Below are 19,519 nucleotides of genomic sequence, written 5' to 3' on the forward strand. Positions count from 1 at the left end.
ACCTCTGGGATGAGCTGGAATAGCGCATTAGACAGCAGCGTTCCAATGGACAGGGCGATGAAGTAAGTGAGCACACGGCTGAAAAACGCTTTCTCCGTGCAGGGCAGGACGAGGACTCCCAGGAGAGAGGCCAGGTTAATCAGTGAGACACTGAGAAAACCAAAGCCCCACACTGTGGAGGAACAAGAACAGACGAGGGCCTGTATTACTGAGGGTGAGGACATTCCTGCTGCCTAGGGCGGGGCTGTTCTGAATTCAGGTGTGATGGGGGCAGACTGAGATCCGCCAGCCCGTCAGTAAACATTCGCTGAGTCCACCTCTCGCCAGATGCTGCGGAGAAGCCTATGGCAACTATCAAAATTGCTGTCCAAAAGAAACACCTTTTCCATGGAGAGACAGATGCGAACAGCATGGAAGCTTAAAAACCATACAAAGTAGGCCAGGCACGGCGGTGCATGCCTGTGATCCCAGCACTTTGGGAGGCTGAGGCAGGTGGATCACCTGAGGTCAGGAGTTCGAGACCAGCCTGACTAACGTGGTGAAACCCCGTCTCTACTAAATACAAAAAATTAGCCGGGCGTGGTGGCACATACCTGAAATCTCAGCTACTCAGGAGGCTGAGGCAGGAGAATCGCTTGAACCCAGGAGGCGCAGGTTGCAGTGAGCTGAGATTGCACCACCGCACTCCAGCCTGGGCAACAAGAACGAAAGTCCGTCTCAAAACAAACAAAAAACAAGAAAAAGCTATATAAGTAAATAATGACAGCAGAAAACAGCGACTTGTAGTAACACAGACAATATATTCCAGGTGCCAAGAGTCAGGCAGCACACATCGGCCCTATGGGCTTAGGGCTATCAGGGTGTACATTCACAGCTCATGGCAATCCCACTGTGGCTGGATCAGGGACACCGGGATAGGGAGGGGAAGAAGGATTCAGGGGCCGAGAGCAGCCTCCGGGAGGTCTTAAAGGTAAAACTATAAAACCAAAGTAGGCCAGGTATGGTGGCTCATGCCTGTGACCCAAGCACTTTGGGAGGCCGAGGCAGGAGGATCATTTGAGCCCAGGAGTTTGAGACCAGCCTGGGTAACATAGTGAGACCCCGTCTCTACAAAAAACTTAAAAATTAGCTGGCCATGGCCGTGCACATCTGTAGTCCCAGCTACTCAGGAGGCTGAGGCAGGAGGGTCGCTTTAGGCCAGAAGATCGAGGCTGTAGTGAGCTATGATTGCACCACTGGACTCCAGCCTTGGAGACAGAGCGACATCCTACCTCAAAAAAAAAAAAAAAAAAAAAAAAGATTAAAAAAACCAAAGGGTTGGGCCCCTGTGGTTCAACATAAAACAAAAAGTGGACCAAAAAGGCATCCATAGGCTGCTCAAAAAGTCCAATGCTCTGAACATTCGCCAGCTACAGCCCAGGAGTCTGACAACGTGCTAGGCCATCCTTGCAAATACAAAAATTATCCATCCAATCATCGTTCCCCCTCCTGACACTGACAGCCTCATCCCGGTCATCACTAGTGAGGCATTCAGTGAGGAGCAGCAGCAGCTCAGCCCAGGAGTCCTTGTGAGCCCAGGGTGAGCTGGGAGATGGGCTCCTGCCTTCCCGGCCTGGCTCACCTTCGACAGCGCTCGGCCGCCCCTCCTCCGTCTGCTCATTCTCCTCATTTTCCTGGTTCTCCGAGGTGCAGGCCCGGGAATCCAGCTGCTGGAGGATGGTGGGGCAGAACTCCTGGAGCTCGCTGCTCCCAATCCGTGACTGCTCGCTGAAATTGTGGGCAGCGAAGAGGTCTCCAGAACTAAAGCACTGAAACACAGGAAGGGCAGGAAGCCGCTTAGACCCCAAAGGTCAGGCCTTGCCCCGCTAAACAGCAACCTACTCAGCCTGCCCAGAGGAAAAAAAAAGACAGAAATGTCCAAATTTCAGGGAATTTGTAGATTCATCTAGTCTAGGGATGAGGACAAGGTGTTCCCTAAACTTAAAAAACTAGTAACTAATCCTTATGGCTCAGCCAGCCACGAAAGTTACATATCATAAGTACAACTATCGGTAAATGAGTGCCTGAGAAACTTTGAGAATGACAAGATTCCAATCATTGTCACCAAAGTGGCCAGGCATGGTGGCTAACACTGTAATCCCAGCACTTTGGAAGGCCAAGGCAGGAGGATCACTTGAGGACAGAAATTGGAGACCAGCCTGGGCAACATGAAACCCCTTCTTTACAAAAAGTTGAAAAATTAGCAAAGTGTGGTGGCACATACCTGTCGTCTCACCTACCAATGAGGCTGAGGCAGGGGGACTGCTAGAGCCCAGGAGTTGGAGGCTACAGTGAATGAGCTATGATCATGCCACTGCACTCCAGCCTGGGTGACAGAGCAACACCCTCCCTCTAAAAAAAAAAAAAAAAAAAAAAAAAAAAAACATTGTCACTAGAGTGTATGGTTTCTAGAAAACACCATTCTGGGGCTGGGTGCAGTGGCTCTCGCCTGTAATCCCAGCACTTTGGGAGGCTGAGATGGGCAAATCATTTGAGGTCAGGAGTTCAAAACCAGCCTGGCCAACACGGTGAAGCCCCATCGCTACTAAAAATACAAACATTAGCCGGGCATGGTAGCTCACGCCTGTAATCCCAGCTACTCAGGAGGCTGAGGCAGGAGAATCACTTGAAGCCAGGAGGCGGAGGTTGCAGTGAGCCGAGATCACGCCATTGCACTCCAGCCTGGGCAACAGAGCAAGACTTCATCTCTCACACAAAAAAAAAAAAAAAGAAAGAAAGAAAACACCATTCTGTGTGTGTGCCTGAAGATACAAGCTTCGTACCAAATCTGGCTGCACATCACAATAGCCCAGGGCGCTATTATGTTAAAATGCAGGTTCCAGTTACTTCTCTGAAGCTGAAATATCTGAGGGTGGGGCTCTGCCAAAACTGTGGTGCTGCCCGATCAGCCCCACACATCCTCAACCATAGGACCGTAGGACTGCCCTCAGCCTGAAAGACATATATGTTCACAGAGGTTAGGGGAGGGAAACCTGAAGATTCAAAGTGGGCCATGGCCGGCCAGCAGCCATCGCATGCAGTCACCTTGGGAGGTGGCAGGTAAGCGCTTCTCACGAACCGTTCCTGTGAAATCTGCAGCTCCACTTCTAATTATACTGTGTACATCGACATGCCAGGCCTCTTCTGAGTTCGGTCTCACATGGGCATATCTCTGAGAGTCAGCCCTCTCGGTGTGCTGCCAAAATAAGTGCCTGGGCCTCTAAGGCTGAGGGCTGGACTCCCGCCACCCCAAGATGCTGCTGCTATCCTGGTGGGTCCTGAGGCTCACGCAGCTGCATCACCCCGCAGGGGCACGGGGGCAAGCTCCTCTCCGGCTCAGGTGTCTGCTGTGCTCAGGTCGTTCTGCATCCATACCACGTGGTTCCCCTGTCCCTTTTTAAAATTTTTTCTTTTTGAGATGGAGTCTCGCTCTGTCACCGGGCTGGAGTGCAGTGGCATAATCGCGGCTCACTGCGACCTCTGTCTCCCGGGTCCAAGTGATTCTCCTGCCTCAGCCTCCCGAGTAGCTGGGATTACAGGTACCCGCCACCAAGCCCAGCTAATTTTTGTATTTTTAGCAGAGACGGAGTTTCACCATGTTGGCCAGGATGGTCTTGCTCTCTTGGCCTCGTGATCCACCTGCCTCGGCCTCCCAAAGTGCTGGGGTTACAGGCATGAGCCATCGCGCCCAGCCACCCCGCCCCGCCTTTTTTTTTTTTTTCCCCGAGATGGAGTCTGGCTCTGTCACCCAGGCTGGAGTACAGTGGCGCGATCTTGGCTCACTGAGGCCTCTACCTCCTGGGTTCAAGTGATTCTCTCACCTCAGCCTCTGGAGTAGCTGGGATTACAGGCACCCACCACCACACCCGGCTAATTTTTGTATTTTTAGTAGAGACGGGGTTTCGCCCTGTTGGCCAGGCTAGTCTCGAACTTCTGACCTCAAGTGATCTGCCTGCCTCGGCCTCCCAAAGTGCTGGGATTACAGGCGTGAGCCAGCGCGTCCAGCACCCCCATCCATTTTATCTCCACACTACACTCATCTTTCAAGTGGCAGCTGGAGGACATCCCATGCATGAGCCTTCCCTGATGATTGCAGCACACTCATCTCCCCCTCTCATTTCTGCATCCTACAATTACCGTCCAACCCACAAAATGCAACACTTCATTTCAGCGCCTGCTGACTTTGTCCTCTGTTGGTTGAACTCCCCATCATGATAGTCAACTCCCTAAATATGACTCATTTTTCTCTATTTCTCACAACACCAGCACAGGGAACGAAGTCGATATATAAAGATTTTGCTGTCTGACTTATATTTGGCTGCCACAAATAGCCCCAGAGTCTGATTAGCAGAGATGATATGGAAGAAAGAACACAGAATCCAAAGACCTGGCGTTCTAGCCCTGGTCTCTGCAGGGACTCACTGAGGGACTCTCGGTGTCCTCTCCTATAAAATGCAGATAATCTCACCTGCACCTGCAGGGACTGCGGACTCACCCGGGATGTAATGGGCTCTGTCAATGGTAAACTCTCTGAGAAATACTGTCCCAGGAGTCATGTTTTCTCAGCATTTCTAAGTCACTCAAGTGCGGTTCTGGGGAAGACCCTGGGGGCGCTGAGAACTGCACTTCCAGGCTGCCTTTTGTTTTGTTTTGAGACAGAGTCTCGCTTTGTTGCCCAAGCTGGAGTGCAATGGCTCGATCTTGGCTCACTGCAACCTCTACCTCCTGGGTTCCAGTGATTCTCCTGCCTCAGCCTCCTGCATGGCTGGGATCACAGGCACCTGCCCCCATGCCCCGCTAATTCTTTTTTTTTTTTTTTTTTTTTTTGAGACGGAGTCTCGCTCTGTCGCCGGGGCTGGAGCGCAGTGGCCGGATCTCAGCTCACTGCAAGCTCCGCCTCCCGGGTTTACGCCATTCTCCTGCCTCAGCCTCCTGTGTAGCTGGGACTACAGGCGCCCGCCACCTCGCCCGGCTAGTTTTTTGTATTTTTTTAGTAGAGACGGGGTTTCACCGTGTTCGCCAGGATGGTCTCGATCTCCTGACCTCGTGATCCGCCCGTCTCAGCCTCCCAAAGTGCTGGGATTACAGGCTTGAGCCACCGCGCCCGGCCTAATTCTTGTATTTCTAGTAGAGACAGGGTTTCTCCATGTTGGCCAGGCCGGTCTCGAACCCCTGACCTCAGAAAATCCACCCGCCTTGGCCTTCCAAAGTGCTGGGCTTACAGGCGTGAGCCACCATGCCCGGCCCCAGGCTGCCTTTTGTTAAGGGCTTCAGAACACCTATGCAGGGGGTCAGAAGGTACTGCAGAGACTCAGAATTTGCTGATTCAGACAATGGGGGAAAAAGAATCAGCCTGTCCACTCTATCAGAGACTTGCCTGCCTCATCTTACCTCTGCCACGCTGCCCTGGGCCCAACTAGACAGGGAACCCCGAGAGGCCAGAGACAGGGCTGAGCAGAGCTGCTGGCTTGCAGGGGAGCCTTACCGTGGAGAGGTTCCTGTGTCCCTGCACGTGCTGGGTGACATTACCCCGGCCCACTCCCACATCCAGGTGGTTGAGCAGGGCCTTCAGCTGCTGCAGAGTGAGGCTGTCACCCTCGCCATAGCGATGCATTAGATCCTGCAGGAAGGAGGCAGCGCTGATAGCTGGCGCACCCGGGGACGAAGCGTGCGCCTCAGGGGTGGTTCTCCATAAGCCAAGCAGGGTCAGCAGGAGGCAGCTCTGGAAGGCCGGGTGCAGCAGCTTCATGGTGACTGAATAAGCCTGTGAGAGAAAAAGGCAGATGAAGCTGAGGCCTCTCCCTGTGTGCCGGCAACTGCGCCGGGCCCGTCCGCCACACACTAAACATGGGGAGACTATCCATCGGTCTCTGCCTCTCTGCTCCTTCTTGAATTAGCCTTTGAGAAAAACCGTTCTTGGCCGGGCGCGGTGGCTCAAGCCTGTAATCCCAGCACTTTGGGAGGCCGAGACGGGTGGATCACGAGGTCAGGAGATCGAGACCATCCTGGCTAACACGGTGAAACCCCGTCTCCACTAAAAAATACAAAAAACTAGCCGGGCGAAGTGGCGGGCGCCTGTAGTCCCAGCTACTCGGGAGGCTGAGGCAGGAGAATGGCGTGAACCCGGGAGGCGGAGCTTGCAGTGAGCTGAGATCCGGCCACGGCACTCCAGCCTGGGCGACAGAGCAAGACTCCGTCTCAAAAAAAAAAAAAAAAAAACCGTTCTTTTGAAGGGACAGAATAAAAACGAATAAAAAGGACAAACTAAACAGGTTTGATTAGATTGAAAAATTAAAAAAAAAAACAAAACAAAACAGCAATGTGGTTATGATTTTATTTATTTATTTATTTAGAGACGGAGTTTCACTCATTGCCCAGGCTGCAGTGCAATGGCGCAATCTTAGCTCACTACAGCCTCTGCCTCCTGGGTTCAAGTGATTCTCAGGCCTCCCGAGTAGCTGGGATTACAGGCGTCTGCCACCACACCTGGCTAATTTTTTTGTATTTATAGTAGAGACAGGATTTCATCATGTTGACCAGGCTGATCTCAAACTGGTGACCTCAGGTGATCCACCCACTTCGGCCTCCCAAAGTGCTGGAATTACAGGCGTGAGCCACTGCGCCCAGCCAGTTACGATTTTTTAGAAGTCCTTTTAGAGGTACTGAAATACCCATGAATTTAACATCCTTATATCTGGGGTCTGCTTCAAAATAAAGGAGGGGGTACGAGCATGGGGGTGTGGATGAGACATGATCAGGCATGAGCTGACATTCACTGGAACGAAGAGACAGGTAGATGGGAATTCATCAGACTCTCTGTCTAGTTTTGTTTTTGTTTTTGTTTTAGACAGTCTTTCCGTTTCCCAGGTTAAAGTGCAGTGGTGTGATCTCGGCTCACTGCAACCTCTACCTCCCAGGTTCAGGCAATTCTCCTGCCTCAGCCTTCTGAGGACCTGGGATTACAGGCACCCGCCATCACGCCTGGCTAATTTTTGTATTTTTAGTAGAGATGGGGTTTCACCATGTTGGCCCGCTGGTCTCGAACTCCTGGGCTCAAGTGATCCACCCACCTCGGCCTCCCAAAGTGCTGGGATTATAGGCGTGAGTCACTGCGCCCAGCCCTGTCTACTTTTATGTATGTTTGAAATCCTCTGAAATAAAGCTGTTAAAAAATAAACATCAGCTGGGCGCTGTGGCTCACACCTGTAATCCCAACACTTTGGGAGGCTGAGGTGGGTGGATCAAAAGGTCAGGAGTTCGAGACCAGCTTAGCCAACATGGTGAAACCCCATCTCTACTAAAAATACAAAAAATTAGCCAGGCATGGTGGTGCACATCTGTAATCCCAGGAGGCTGAGGCAGGAGAATCACTTGAATCTGGGAGACTGAGGTTTGCAGTGAGCCAAGATCGCACCATTGCACTCTAGCCTGGGTGACACAGCGAGACTCCATCTCAAAATAAATAAATAAACAAACAAACACCATAACTAAAAAAGAAAAATTACAGACTGGCAAAAATATATACCATTTGACATGACATAGTTTTATTTCTATACTGTATAAATCACTAAACACATACAAAACACTCAGCCTCTCTATAGTATTGAGAATATAAATGTAAAACTTGGCTGCTTCCATTTTGCTACTTATTAAAATAGCAACATAGCTTTTTTTTTTTTTTTTTTGAGATGGAGTTTCACTCTTGTTGTCCAGGCTGGAGTGCAATGATGCCAACTCGGCTCACTGCAACCTCCGCCTCCCAGGTTCAAGCAATTCTCCTGCCTCAGCCTCCCGAGTAGCTGGGATTACAGGCGCCGGCCACCATACCCAGCTAATTTTGTATTTTTAGTAGAGACAGGGATTTACCATATTGGTCAGGCTGGTCTTGAATTGCTGACCTCAGATGAGTCACCTGCCTCGGGCTCCCAAAGTGCTGGGATTACAGGCATAAGCCACCGCGCCCAGCCAGATTTTTTTAAGATAAAACATTTCATGTGAATGAGGCTAAGCGATAGAATAAGATACCAGTGACTGGATAAACAATGGGACTCTTGAAAAGCTATGTGATAATGAAAATATATAAATCCTTCAATTAACAAATAAATAATTAATTAATTTGCTCTAATAGAAGTAATCCAAAAGTAAAAAGGCTATATGCAGAAAGATGTGTTATGGGTCAAGTAAATCATATCAGTTTCACAGAATATTATGCAGCTATAAATGAGTCATGGCATAATGGCAAGTTAAAAAGCAGAGCAATTATTTGGCAGAGTTTAGAACTGAGAAAGAACACAGACAATGAGGCCAGGCACAGTGGCTCACGCTTGTAATCCCAACACTTCAGAAGGCCGAGGCGGGTGGATCATTTGAGCTCAGGAGTTCGAGACCAGCCTGGCCAACGTGGTGAAATCCCATCTGTAGTAAAAATATGAAAATCAGCCAGGCACACACAATCCCAGCTACTCGGGAGGGTGAGGCAGGAGAGTTGCTTGAACCCAGGAGGCGGAGGTTGCAGTGAGCCGAGATAGTGCCACTGCACTCCAGCCTGGGTGACAGAGCAAGACTCCATATCAAAAAAAAAAAAAAAAAAAAAAAAAAAGAGAAAAAGAACAGACAAACAAAAGCTTAAAGTAAAATTGATGACGATTTTTCTTTTGTTAACCATCTCCCGTAGTATGGTTATAATTTCATTAGTGATCTAAACAAATTATCAAGAGGGGAAAATGAGTCTCCTTGCTCCAGACCAAGAAGCGGCCAATCACTGCAGCCATTTCTTCCCCCAGGCACCCAGGGCTCAGGCACTAATCTCAGTACATCACACGCCCTGGGGCTTTGCTTATGACAGAGGAAGAGCAGCAGAGAGGCTGAGAGCAGGCTTGCCTGAATCCTGGCTCTGCCACTTACCAGCAGTGTGATCTTGGATAAATTATTTAACTCGAGTCAATATTCTAGAATCACTCAAAGCAGCGATGCAGCTTATCATGGCCTTCAGTGTCAGACAAACCTACCTTGAATTTCTACACAGCTGCTTATAAGTAACTACAGACAAGCAACCCGGGTCTCCCTCTGTCCTCAGTTTTTTCCTCTATAAAATTGGTATCCACTTCATTAGATCACTTTGAGAATCTAACAGCACAAGCCATGGCAAGGCCCTTGCCAAGCTTGCCTGAACCACATAGAAAGCACTCAATAAAATTTAGCTACAATAATTATAAGACTTATAATCAGCAGGGTTCCCAACTCTGACTCCCTCAGCCCAAACATTAGGCTGCTAGTGGAACTGTCAGGAATGTCCTGTGGCAAACTAAAGTATCTCAACTCCAGGCCCTGGGGCACACACACCACGTAAGTCCCCTACTATGATATTGCCAGGGACATTACACGCTTTAGGATCCACGTATGCGGCACGCACAGAATCTGGGGACATAAAATATCACTCTTCAGTGGAATATATACTTTGAGTCCACATGGATGGATTCGGCATCAGCCACAATGACGGTTTGTACAAGTGCTACTTTGAGATTCACAACTCTCAAATCTCCACCAAGAGACAAATGTTAAATTTTGGCGAGCAGGGTGGATCTTAGGCAAGAATGACTAAAAACCTGTTGTACAAAGAAAGCAGTTATCCATCGGAGCAGACTGTGAACTGTCGATGGCATGAGTTGTGCTGTCAAAACAAGGGGGAGGTCTGCCTGCATTTAGAAAAGAAAAGGCAAAGAGATGATGGACAGCAGCTAGCATTTACCAAGCGCAGACCTTGCTAAGCACTTGGCATTCCCCAGTTCCTTTAACAGAAGCTGGGAAACTTACACCACGCAACAGACAAGGACACTGGGGTTCAGAGATTAGGAAACGTGACCCACAGAAGCAAGCAGCAAAGCCAGAAGTTGAATTGCTTTGTAAATTGAAGCCCGGTCTGAATGACGCTAAATTCAATGCTTTCTTAACCACCATGCCCTCTGCACGAAGACATAAAAATACACATCCTGGAACCCATGGAGATCCACAAACTCCTGCATGTCTCTGTGCAGGTCTTTCCCAATGTCTAACAGCCCCAATAAGCATCCAGATCTTGGCTTACAACGCCCTGCAATGCTATGAAGGGACAGCCCCGGGTAGCCTTTGGAGGACAGACTGTGTCACAGTGCTCGTGCCCTGGGGCCACTTCAACAAGATAAACCAACAGATGTTCCCCCCTCAGCTGCATTTCTCAAACTTATTTGCTGTAACTTCAAACCCCAAAAGACTTCAGGTGTGGGAAACTCAGGGTGATTTTAGCAGCTTTACCTGGCTGGTATTCACCTAGAGGTGAGCATTTATGAAGCATTTACTTTTCCCAGACCCAGTGGCCCCTCGGCCCCTCAGGTGGCGGCTATGACAGCCTGGAGTGCTAGGGAAGAGGTACCTTCAGGTTGGACCTTCAGAAGAATGAGCCCACAAGAGCACCTTCACTTCTCCCAGGTCACCTTTTCTCCCCCGCAGCATAGCTGCTCTTTCCTCCAGGACATGTGATGCACTGGGCATTGACGCCCACGAGACAGCATCCAGGCTCAGGTCTAGACCTGTCTCCATGGGGTGTGCAGATTCACAAGCAGAGCCCTCCTGCCTGGCCAGCGCTTGAGATACGCACTCACCCACAAGGGTTGGGGAGGATCTAGGACTGCGAGTGACACTCAAGTCCCCGTGACCCCGGCCTTTTGGCAGGCATGAAAGGGGAGTTTTCTGCTCCGGTGGAGTTTTGTTTTCTTCTTAACTACAAGTTATTCTTAGCAGGGAAAAGGTTTGTAAAAAGTATTAGAGAGGAAAGAAAGAAGAGGGAACCACACACAGCGGTTGATGCTGCCGGGACGGGGAGGCTGGGCAGGGGTCCGCGTGCGTGGCCCCAGCTGCAGGAGGAAGCCCCACGCCAGGTTCCATTCCATATGTGGCCCCTGGAGAGCCACTCCAGTCCCCCCAGGGTGTTGGGCCAGCTGCCCTCAAGTAAGGACAGACACCTCTCAGGGGCAGGAAGACAAGTGGGAAGGAGACAAAATGAAGTGTGCTGTGGCCTGGGAACGTCTCCAGGCCAGCTCTTCCTGCTGGAGAGAGACTAGAATCTCTCTGCCCGAGTGTGCACTTGCCTCGGGGTCAAAGAAGTAAAATTATCTTAGTGCCCTCCTTCTGTGTCTAAGGTGCCAGACCCAACTCTGGGGGAGGTGGGAGGGAGACACAGAAGAAAGCAACACCTGTTCTGGAACCCTCTGTGGAAGCTCAGAAGTTGCCTTACCATCCGGAGGCCCATAATTGGAATTCCACCCACCATTGCCCTTCACTTGGTCCAGAAGTAGCTCTGCCTAGAAGCGGCACTTCTGTCCTGCACGGACGCACCTGTGATGCTCAGCTTGCTGCATTCTTTTCTAAGCCCACCTCCCCTCCCATCACTTCTGTGATGCTGGGTCTGCAGGCTGGGCACAGATGTGAGAACAGGCAACAGAAACCAACAAGGCCTCGGAGCAGCCGGGCATCCACTTGTCCCCTCCCTTTCCTGACAACCCCCCCACCGCACCCCCATTCCACTGGCCAGGGAGTCCAACACTCCTGTTCTCAGATTCTGAGTGCAGAAACAAAACATGAAAACTAAGCTCAAATGCTCCAGAGACAAACGTGCCCAATTCAGACGATTTCTGAGGCCAAGAGACCGTGTGTCTGCCCTCTGTCCCCTCGTGCCCACTGTGTCCCGCCAAGCACAGGCTGTGTGAATGCATAGGACATCGCCAGGGTGGGGCTCTTACCCGGGGTCAGAGTCAGCTCTAGGCTCTAGGGTGGCAGTCGGTTTGAAGGCAGTCTAAACTGGGGTTTTATGAAGCACTTCACTTAAAATTATGAGAAGGCTGACGGTCTACACAAAGAAAGACCACAGGGTTGCAGGGGTGGGTGAGGGAGTGGAGGGGGCAGCCAAGTAGAAGCCAGGCTGATAGAAATTATGTTCCCCAGAGCTCTTGGTTCCACCACGGACTGGCCTCAGTGAATCATCCTAAGACTTCCCCGCAAACTGTCTTCTCAAAGGATGTAAAATGAGCCATCTGGTTCTCATATATTCCTCAGGGACAGAGAAAGGGGTCTCTCAGGGACCCATGGTCCTGCCTGGCACATCACCCAGGCTTATGACTGTCCACAAGACAGTAGTTACAAAGGCAGCTCCCACCACTCCCTTGGGGTTCTCTCCCAGGAAAACAGCTCATTTCTGCATCAGTCCTTCAAGCAGACTGTGCGTTCTCCACTCTCCGATCCCTGCCCCACTCTAGGGCTGTGACCGCTGAGCCTGATAGGAATGTATCTCCAGCTAGCAGATACCCGCTAGCAGATAACCATGGCTCAAGGTTAGCTCTCCGTGACTCACACAATAGCAAAAGGCCCTGAGTGAGCCAAGAGCCATCTGGAGCCCAGGCATAAGGAAAAACCCTGACAAGTTGCAGACAAAGGACAAAGCCAGGCCTCAGGGTGGAAGGTGGAGGTCTTAAGGAATAAAAAAAAAAATCAAGGACTACTTGTCTTGAGGACTGCGGGTGCTAGTGGCCTTGGAAGTGCCGCCTGGCAATGGAAGGCCCACGGACGTGAATCTGAAGCCCAATTTTCGGTGGGACTACAAGTGACATATTATTACAATGAACCCATATCCTTAGCTTGAAAAGAAGAGAACAGGCTGGGCGCGGTGGCTCACACCTATAATCCCAGCACTTTGGGAGGCCGAGGTGGGCAGATCATGAGGTCAGGAGATCGAGACCATCCTGGCGAACACTGTGAAACCCCATCTCTACTAAAAATACAAAAAAATTAGCCGGGGGTGGTGGCGGGCGCCTGTAGTCCCAGCTACTCGGGAGGCTGAGGCAGGAGAATGGCAAGAACCCTGCGGGCGGAGCTTGCAGTGAGCGGAGATCGCGCCACTGCACTCCAGCCTGGGCAAAGCAACAGAGCGAGACTCTGTCTCGAAAAAAAAAAAAAAAGAAAAAAGAAAAGAGGAGAATAAACTTGCAGAGTTTAATGAGTATCATACAAGCAAGCATATTGCAACACTAACTACTTAAGATGAGAACATGAAATGGGAGTATAATTTTCCTACACCTGATAATTAACAAAATGAGTAAAACTTTTAAAAGAAAAAAAAAAAATTCACCAATGCAGCCAAACAAGAAAACAAATCTAATCAGAGATATATTAACTTCAAAACCAGAGGCAAGGGAAAAATGAGGGAGGCACCACACATGGCTCATGTTCTATTCCTGGCCCAACCCTGACAAACCAAATGAATGACAAGAGCAGATCCAGAATTTTCACTCACATCCCCAAGTGTGGCAAGAGGAAGTATTTTTCCTCTTCAGTTGAGGAGTAGGAGGAAAAGCCACTGGGGAAGAGCAAAAAAAAAAAAAAAAAAAAACCGGTGCACCTGGACCAAAAACAATGGGCCGACTCCCATGGAAGGAAATAAGGGCTCGCAGGCCACATTCTGAATTGAGGACATGATCCAATTCCAAATTCCAGTTAGTATTCCTTCTCTCTCTCTCTCTTCTTTTTTTTTTTTTTTTGAGATGAGTCTTGCTCTGTTGCCCAGGCTGGAGTGCAGTAGCATGATCTCGGCTCACTGCAACCTCTGCCTCCCAGATTCAGGTGATTTCTCCTGCCTCGGCCTCCTCAGTAGCTGGAATTACATGCATGCACCACCACACCCAGTTAATTTCTGTATTTTTAGTAGAGACGGGGTTTCACCATGTTAGCTAAGCTGGTCTCAAACTCCTGACCTCAGGTGATGCACCTGTCTCGGCCTCCCAAGTGCTGGGATTACAGGCGTAAACCACCATGCCCGGCCAAGTGTATCTTCTCTTCTAACACAAAAGAATACCACTCTCAAGGAAGTGAGCTGAGCCACACTGCAGGAACTACATCCCTGAATAGAGGACAGACCCACCTCACCACACAGTTAGCATTCCTTCAGGCTACAGAAAACAGGTCATAAATACCTAGCCCTTAGCACTCCTGGAGCTGAGAAGAGGGGACAAACCTGGAGAGGAAAGTTGCTTTCTTATTTTAGAGCCAACAGAACATGTGAGCAGAACTGCAGTCACATGAGGAAGAGGTAAAGAAACAGCAGGCAGAGCAAGCCACAGACAGGTAAACCACAACTCCAGAGAAAGCTGTTCCTCACCACTGCTCCACGCCAAGGAATAACCTCATTAGAACATCAATTCCACGAGACGAGAGCTCAAAGATGAGATTATAACCAACATGAGACCAGAAGAGGATGCAGGCTTACTAAACAAGAGGAATAAAACCTCACTGAAGAACTAATACATTATGACAAATACAGAACAAAATTCTGCCGGTCATTTAACCCAAAATTTATGCCTGAGGTTGCAATTTTTTGAATTTTTGCAATCAGACCTTGGTGATGACCTTGAGCAGGATATAAATTAACTCCCATATGCTTGCTGTTCAAAAAATGGGACACTAGGCATAAACGGCTCAAGGAAAGTTTGAGATAATCACAGTAAATGCAGATGGACAAGACAAATTAAAGCAAAAACAGAAGACAAAGAGACGAACGAAAGGATAACTCGTGTTGTCAGAGAGGGGAACCCAAGAATGAAATGGAAGATGTGTTCTAAGATAAAACACAAGATTTTCCTGGTTGGGCGCAGTGGCTCACTTGAGGTCAGGAGTTCGAGACCAGCCTGGTCAATATGGTGAAATCCCAACTCCACTAAAAATATAAAAATTAGTCAGGTATGGTGGCGCACATCTGTAGTCCCAGCTACCTGGGAGGCTGAGGCAGAGAACTGCTTGAACCCGGGAGGCGAAGGTTGCGGTGAGCAAAGATTGTGCCACTGCACCCCAGCCTGGGCAACAGAGAAAGACTCCATCTCAAAACAACAACAACTGGCCGGGCCCGGTGGCTCAAGCCTGTAATCCCAGCACTTTGGGAGGCCGAGACGGGCGGATCACAAGGTCAGGAGATCAAGACCATCCTGGCTAACACGGTGAAACCCCGTCTCTACTAAAAAGTACAAAAAACTAGCCAGGCGAGGTGGCGGGCCCCTGTAGTCCCAGCTGCTCGGGAGGCTGAGGCAGGAGAATGGCGTGAACCCGGGAGGCGGAGCTTGCAGTGAGCTGAGATCCGGCCACTGCACTCCAGCCTGGGCGACAGAGCGAGACTCCGTCTCAACAACAACAACAAAAAAACAAAAAACAACAACAACAACAAAACAAGATTTTCCTGAAATTAAAGGAAAAACAGAATCTGAAGACTGAAATAATGCACTGTATTCCGCCAATGTTCAATACTGAAACATTACAGTGTTTTTTAGGCATCTAGAAGAAACTCTTTTTCTCCCCAGAAGGGGTTACTATAAAAATTGAGGCTGGGCACAGTGGTTCACGCCTGTAATCCCTGCATTTTGGGAGGCCGAGGGAAGCAGATAACATGGTCAGGAGATGGAGACCATCCTGGCCAACATGGTGAAACCCATCTCTATTGGAAAAAAAAAAAAAAAAAAAAAAAAAAAAAAAAACTAGCCAGGTGTAGTGGTGTACACCTGTAGTCCCAGCTACTCAGGAGGCTGAGGCAGGGGAATCACTTGAACCTGGGAGGCGAAGGTTGCAGTGAGCCAAGATCGCGTCACTGACTCCAGGCTGGCGACAGAGCGAAACTGTCTCAAAAAAAAAGAAAAAAAAAAAGAAAATTGAGAAACATACTAAAACTTCTTTGAAACAGGAAAAAATCCAACTGCCTTCTTCTTTCCCATAGCACCATTCAGTGTCAGAAGAGAATGCAAGAATGCCAGAAAGTCTCCACAATTCGGAGCAAAAGAAACTATGAGCCAAGAATATTATCCCCAGCCAACACATCGCACAATTAGGTAAAGACAATAGGCAGAAATTCTTGGGCATAAAAGAACTCAGAAAATATAGTCCCCTTCCTGGGGGGAAATATGACTTAACAATGAAATGCATGTAATTAATACAGAAATGGAAATACGGAGAGCTCAGGAGTGCAGAAAGCATGGTAACAGGACTGATGGTGAGCATTAATACCCTTCCGATAAGAAATAATAAAATATCATTACAGGGCTGCGCATGGTGGTTCACGCCTGTAATCCCAGCACTTTTGGGAGGCTGAGGCGGGTGGATCACGAGGTCAAGAGATAGAGACAATCCTAACCAACATGGTGAAACCCCGTTTCTACTAAAACTACAAAAATTAGCTGGGCATGGTGGTGCACGCCTGTAGTCCCAGCTGCTCGGGAGGCTGAGGCAGGAAAATTGCTTGAACCCGGGAGATGGAGGTTGCAGTGAGCCGAGATCGCGCCACTACACTTCAGCCTGGCGACAGAGCAAGACTCTGTCTCAAAAAACAAACAAACAAACAAACAAAAACCCTTCAGGTAAGAAATAATAAAAAATCATTACAGGGCTGGGGGTGGTGGCCCACGTCTGTAATCCCAGCACTATGGGAGGCCAAGGCAGGTAGACTGCTTGAGCTCAGGAGTTCAAGACCAGCCTAGGCAACATGGTGAAACCCCGTCCCTACAAAAAATGCAAAAATTAGCCAGGTGTGGTGATGCACGCTTGTAATCCCAGCTACTAAGGAGGCCTGAGGTGGGAGGTCTGCTTGAGCCCAGGAGTTTAAGGCTGCAATGAGCTATGACTGTGCCCCTGCACTCTAGCCTGGGCGACAGAGAAAAGATCTTGTCTCAAAAAATCATCAAAATAACACAAATCAATTAAAAAAAATACAATGGGCTACAGAAACTGCCAAATGTTTTACAAATGCTTCATTAATACACTCTGGATATTCATGGTCAAACTAACAATGATACAGTCATCTGTGTAAGTCCCAGTTTACGAAATCAGAAAACCAATCATCTGCCAGCTTGGCCATCAAGTGAATACTGCCCTACAGGCTTCTCTGGGGGTAGAAAGAGCTTTGAGAAAAACCATCCAGCCCATGGCCCTCTCCACTCACCCAAGGAACATCATGTGAGAAGCCACTCTCCCCTCAGACAAGCTGACCTAGGCTGACACCTTCACTCAAGCAAACAGCAAATCTCACAGTTGGAAAACCAATGCTGGCTTGGCCCTGCCCAGGGGGTAACTGGCCCATTCTCCCCCTGCTTCCTCTTGCCCTCCCACCTACTACTCTCCTCCATACCCTAAAAGGATGCATTCTCCTCTTCCAGCTCCTGCTCCCAGGACCTTCGCCTCAAGCCTTGGCACAGTCGAAGCCCACCCAGGGTGGGAAATTTCCAGACAGTGCAGGAGGGCAGCCAGCAGAGCCCACTCACTCTCCTTGTGAAACCTCGCGCTGCTGGGAGGGGCAGGATGGGAAAACTAAGAAAAATAATAATAAAAACTCTGGTGACCCAGAAGCAGGGAACAAAATTAGAACGTTGAGCCTGCTGTTCACCGACTAATATTTACTGAGCCCCCATTGTGTGTGCCAGCGCCTGTGGGAGGAGGTTATGAGGCAGAGACGGGTGGTCAGGGCCCCACGCAGCCGGCACAGACAAACAGGGAATGGCTTATTTAGCCCCACGCTGAGCACGGAGTGAGTGTAATGACAGCCAGGCCCAGGCGCTGGAGCCAGGAGGAGGGAGGGAGGGAACACATTTGCCAGGCTTGCTCCAGCCCAGCTGCAGCTGGAGCAAAGGGGACTTCCCAAAGCAACTGAGTCAGATGGGCAGGGACCCGGGAAGAGCCCAGAGTGGCCAGCCGGTGTTTTCCCCACCCAAGGTCAGGGTCAGAGTCACCTCACTTCTCATCATTCACCCAACACTTCCCAGACAGTTGCAAAATTCTCCCTGTCGTCCAAGTTCACTCCCGTTTGTCAGACCATGGGGCCAGGCATGTGGCTTAGGAAACGCGGTACTCACATCCATCACTTATGTCACCCCCATGAAGCAGAACTTCCCGGCTTGTTATTCAGGATCAGATAAATAAATAGAAAGTATGATCTAGTGGCCAAATCACTGGACGACACGACGTGCCACACGCCCTGGGTTCAACTTTGGGGCCTGCCAGGAACTTCCCAACTGTGTCCGGCACAATTAAACTGTGAAAGCACTGAGCTCACAGAGGCACTCTGATCAAGACAGAGCTTAAAGGCTGCTTGGCACAGCACTGAGGCCAGCGCCTTCCTAGTTCCCTATCTTCTGGGTTCTTAGGACAACCCCTTTACTTAGTCCTGAATTCTGCTTCTGTTCAATTACTTCCCTATCGAGGAAGTCGTCTTGGATCACTTTTCCAGCACTTTTCTCTGGCTATTATGGACTCCTCATTACCTTGTCTCCCAGGGAGCCTCCCCAGCTAGATTTGTATTCTTTGAAGATAACTTCCTGAAACGTATCCTTCCCTCCCGTTTCTTCTATGTCCTCCTCTCCTCCCTACCTGCAGCACAGTGCCTGGGACAGTGCTGGGCACATAATGGGCTAAAGGCAGAGAAGTTTTGCCTCCCTTCTAACTGAAGTCTGCCTGCATCGCCCCTGCAGCCTGATAAAGAATAGGGAGCTCTGGCTGGGCGCGGTGGCTCACACCTGTAATCCCAGCACTTTGGGAGGTCGAGGCAGGTGGATCACGAGGTCAGGAGTTCAAGACTACCCTGGCCAAAATGGTGAAACCCCGTCTCTACTAAAAATACAAAAATTAGCGGGGCATGGTGGCGGGTACCTTTAATCCCAGCTACTCAGGAGGCTGTGGCAGAGAATTGCTTGAACCCGGGAGGCGGAAGTTGCAGTAGCCGAGATCGCGCCACTGCACTCCACCCTGGGCAACAGAGCAAGACTCTATCTCAGAAAAAAAAAAAAAAAGAACAGGGAGCTCAGAACCATTTGCCAAAGACATTCTATCCTCTTGGGCCCACAGACCAACTTTAACCCAGATTATCTGAGGTCAGATGTCAGGATCGCCTATTAAGCACTTCTCTACACAACTCCCTGACCTTGAATTTCATTTATATTAATTGAACTAAAAGCTAGCTTATTACCTACTGGCTTTACAAACTCACTCCAAGAGTTTATCCATTCAACAAATACTCACTGCTTACCAATTGTGTGCCAGAAGTCAGGCTAGGTATTGCGGATGCAAAGGACCTAGCACCTACCCTTAACAAAGCAGAGAAAGCAAATAATTCAGCAAGGAATCTAACCTGAATGATGATGACAAGGGCGATGTATAGATCAGGGTGCAGTTAGGTGGTTTCAGCAGAAAGGGATTTTGTACAGGATATTAAATGGCCTAGAGGGTCCTTCAAAGAGCGGAAGTAACAAGACTCCAGGCTGAGCTCCCAGGAGCTACCTATTTGCAAAGATCATGTTGCAGAACTGGGATGCCATGGAGCTGCTGCTTGTGCTGCCACCAGGTAGCTATGGCACAAGAAGCCACCTGCTCCAGAACCACACCAGGAAAATGCATGTCCCAGGATCCACCCTCTGGAAGGTATCCAGGCTCT

At 49.5% G+C, this 19,519-nt stretch overlaps 1 protein-coding gene across 5 annotated transcripts in view; it reads right to left on the reverse strand.

The window, feature by feature from the left end:
• SLC39A14 (solute carrier family 39 member 14) overlaps positions 1–19,519 on the reverse strand; it is a 60,986-nt gene that overhangs the window by 13,175 nt on the left and 28,292 nt on the right. For 2 of the 5 annotated variants that reach the window (XM_050801434.1, XM_050801432.1), the window contains exons 2-3: positions 5,525–5,803; positions 1,622–1,808 (exon numbers count right to left, since the gene is read on the reverse strand). In XM_050801434.1, the coding sequence (XP_050657391.1) occupies positions 1,622–1,808; positions 5,525–5,788 (451 nt within the window). In that variant the 5' untranslated portion in view covers positions 5,789–5,803. Of the gene's footprint in view, positions 1–2; positions 173–1,621; positions 1,809–5,524; positions 5,804–17,224; positions 18,208–19,519 lie in introns of those variants that run through there. The other 3 variants (XM_050801431.1, XM_050801433.1, XM_050801430.1) reach the window with 3 other exon arrangements.

Source organism: Macaca thibetana, chromosome 8 (genome assembly GCF_024542745.1).
Source record: "Macaca thibetana thibetana isolate TM-01 chromosome 8, ASM2454274v1, whole genome shotgun sequence".
Classification (NCBI taxonomy): domain Eukaryota; kingdom Metazoa; phylum Chordata; class Mammalia; order Primates; family Cercopithecidae; genus Macaca; species Macaca thibetana.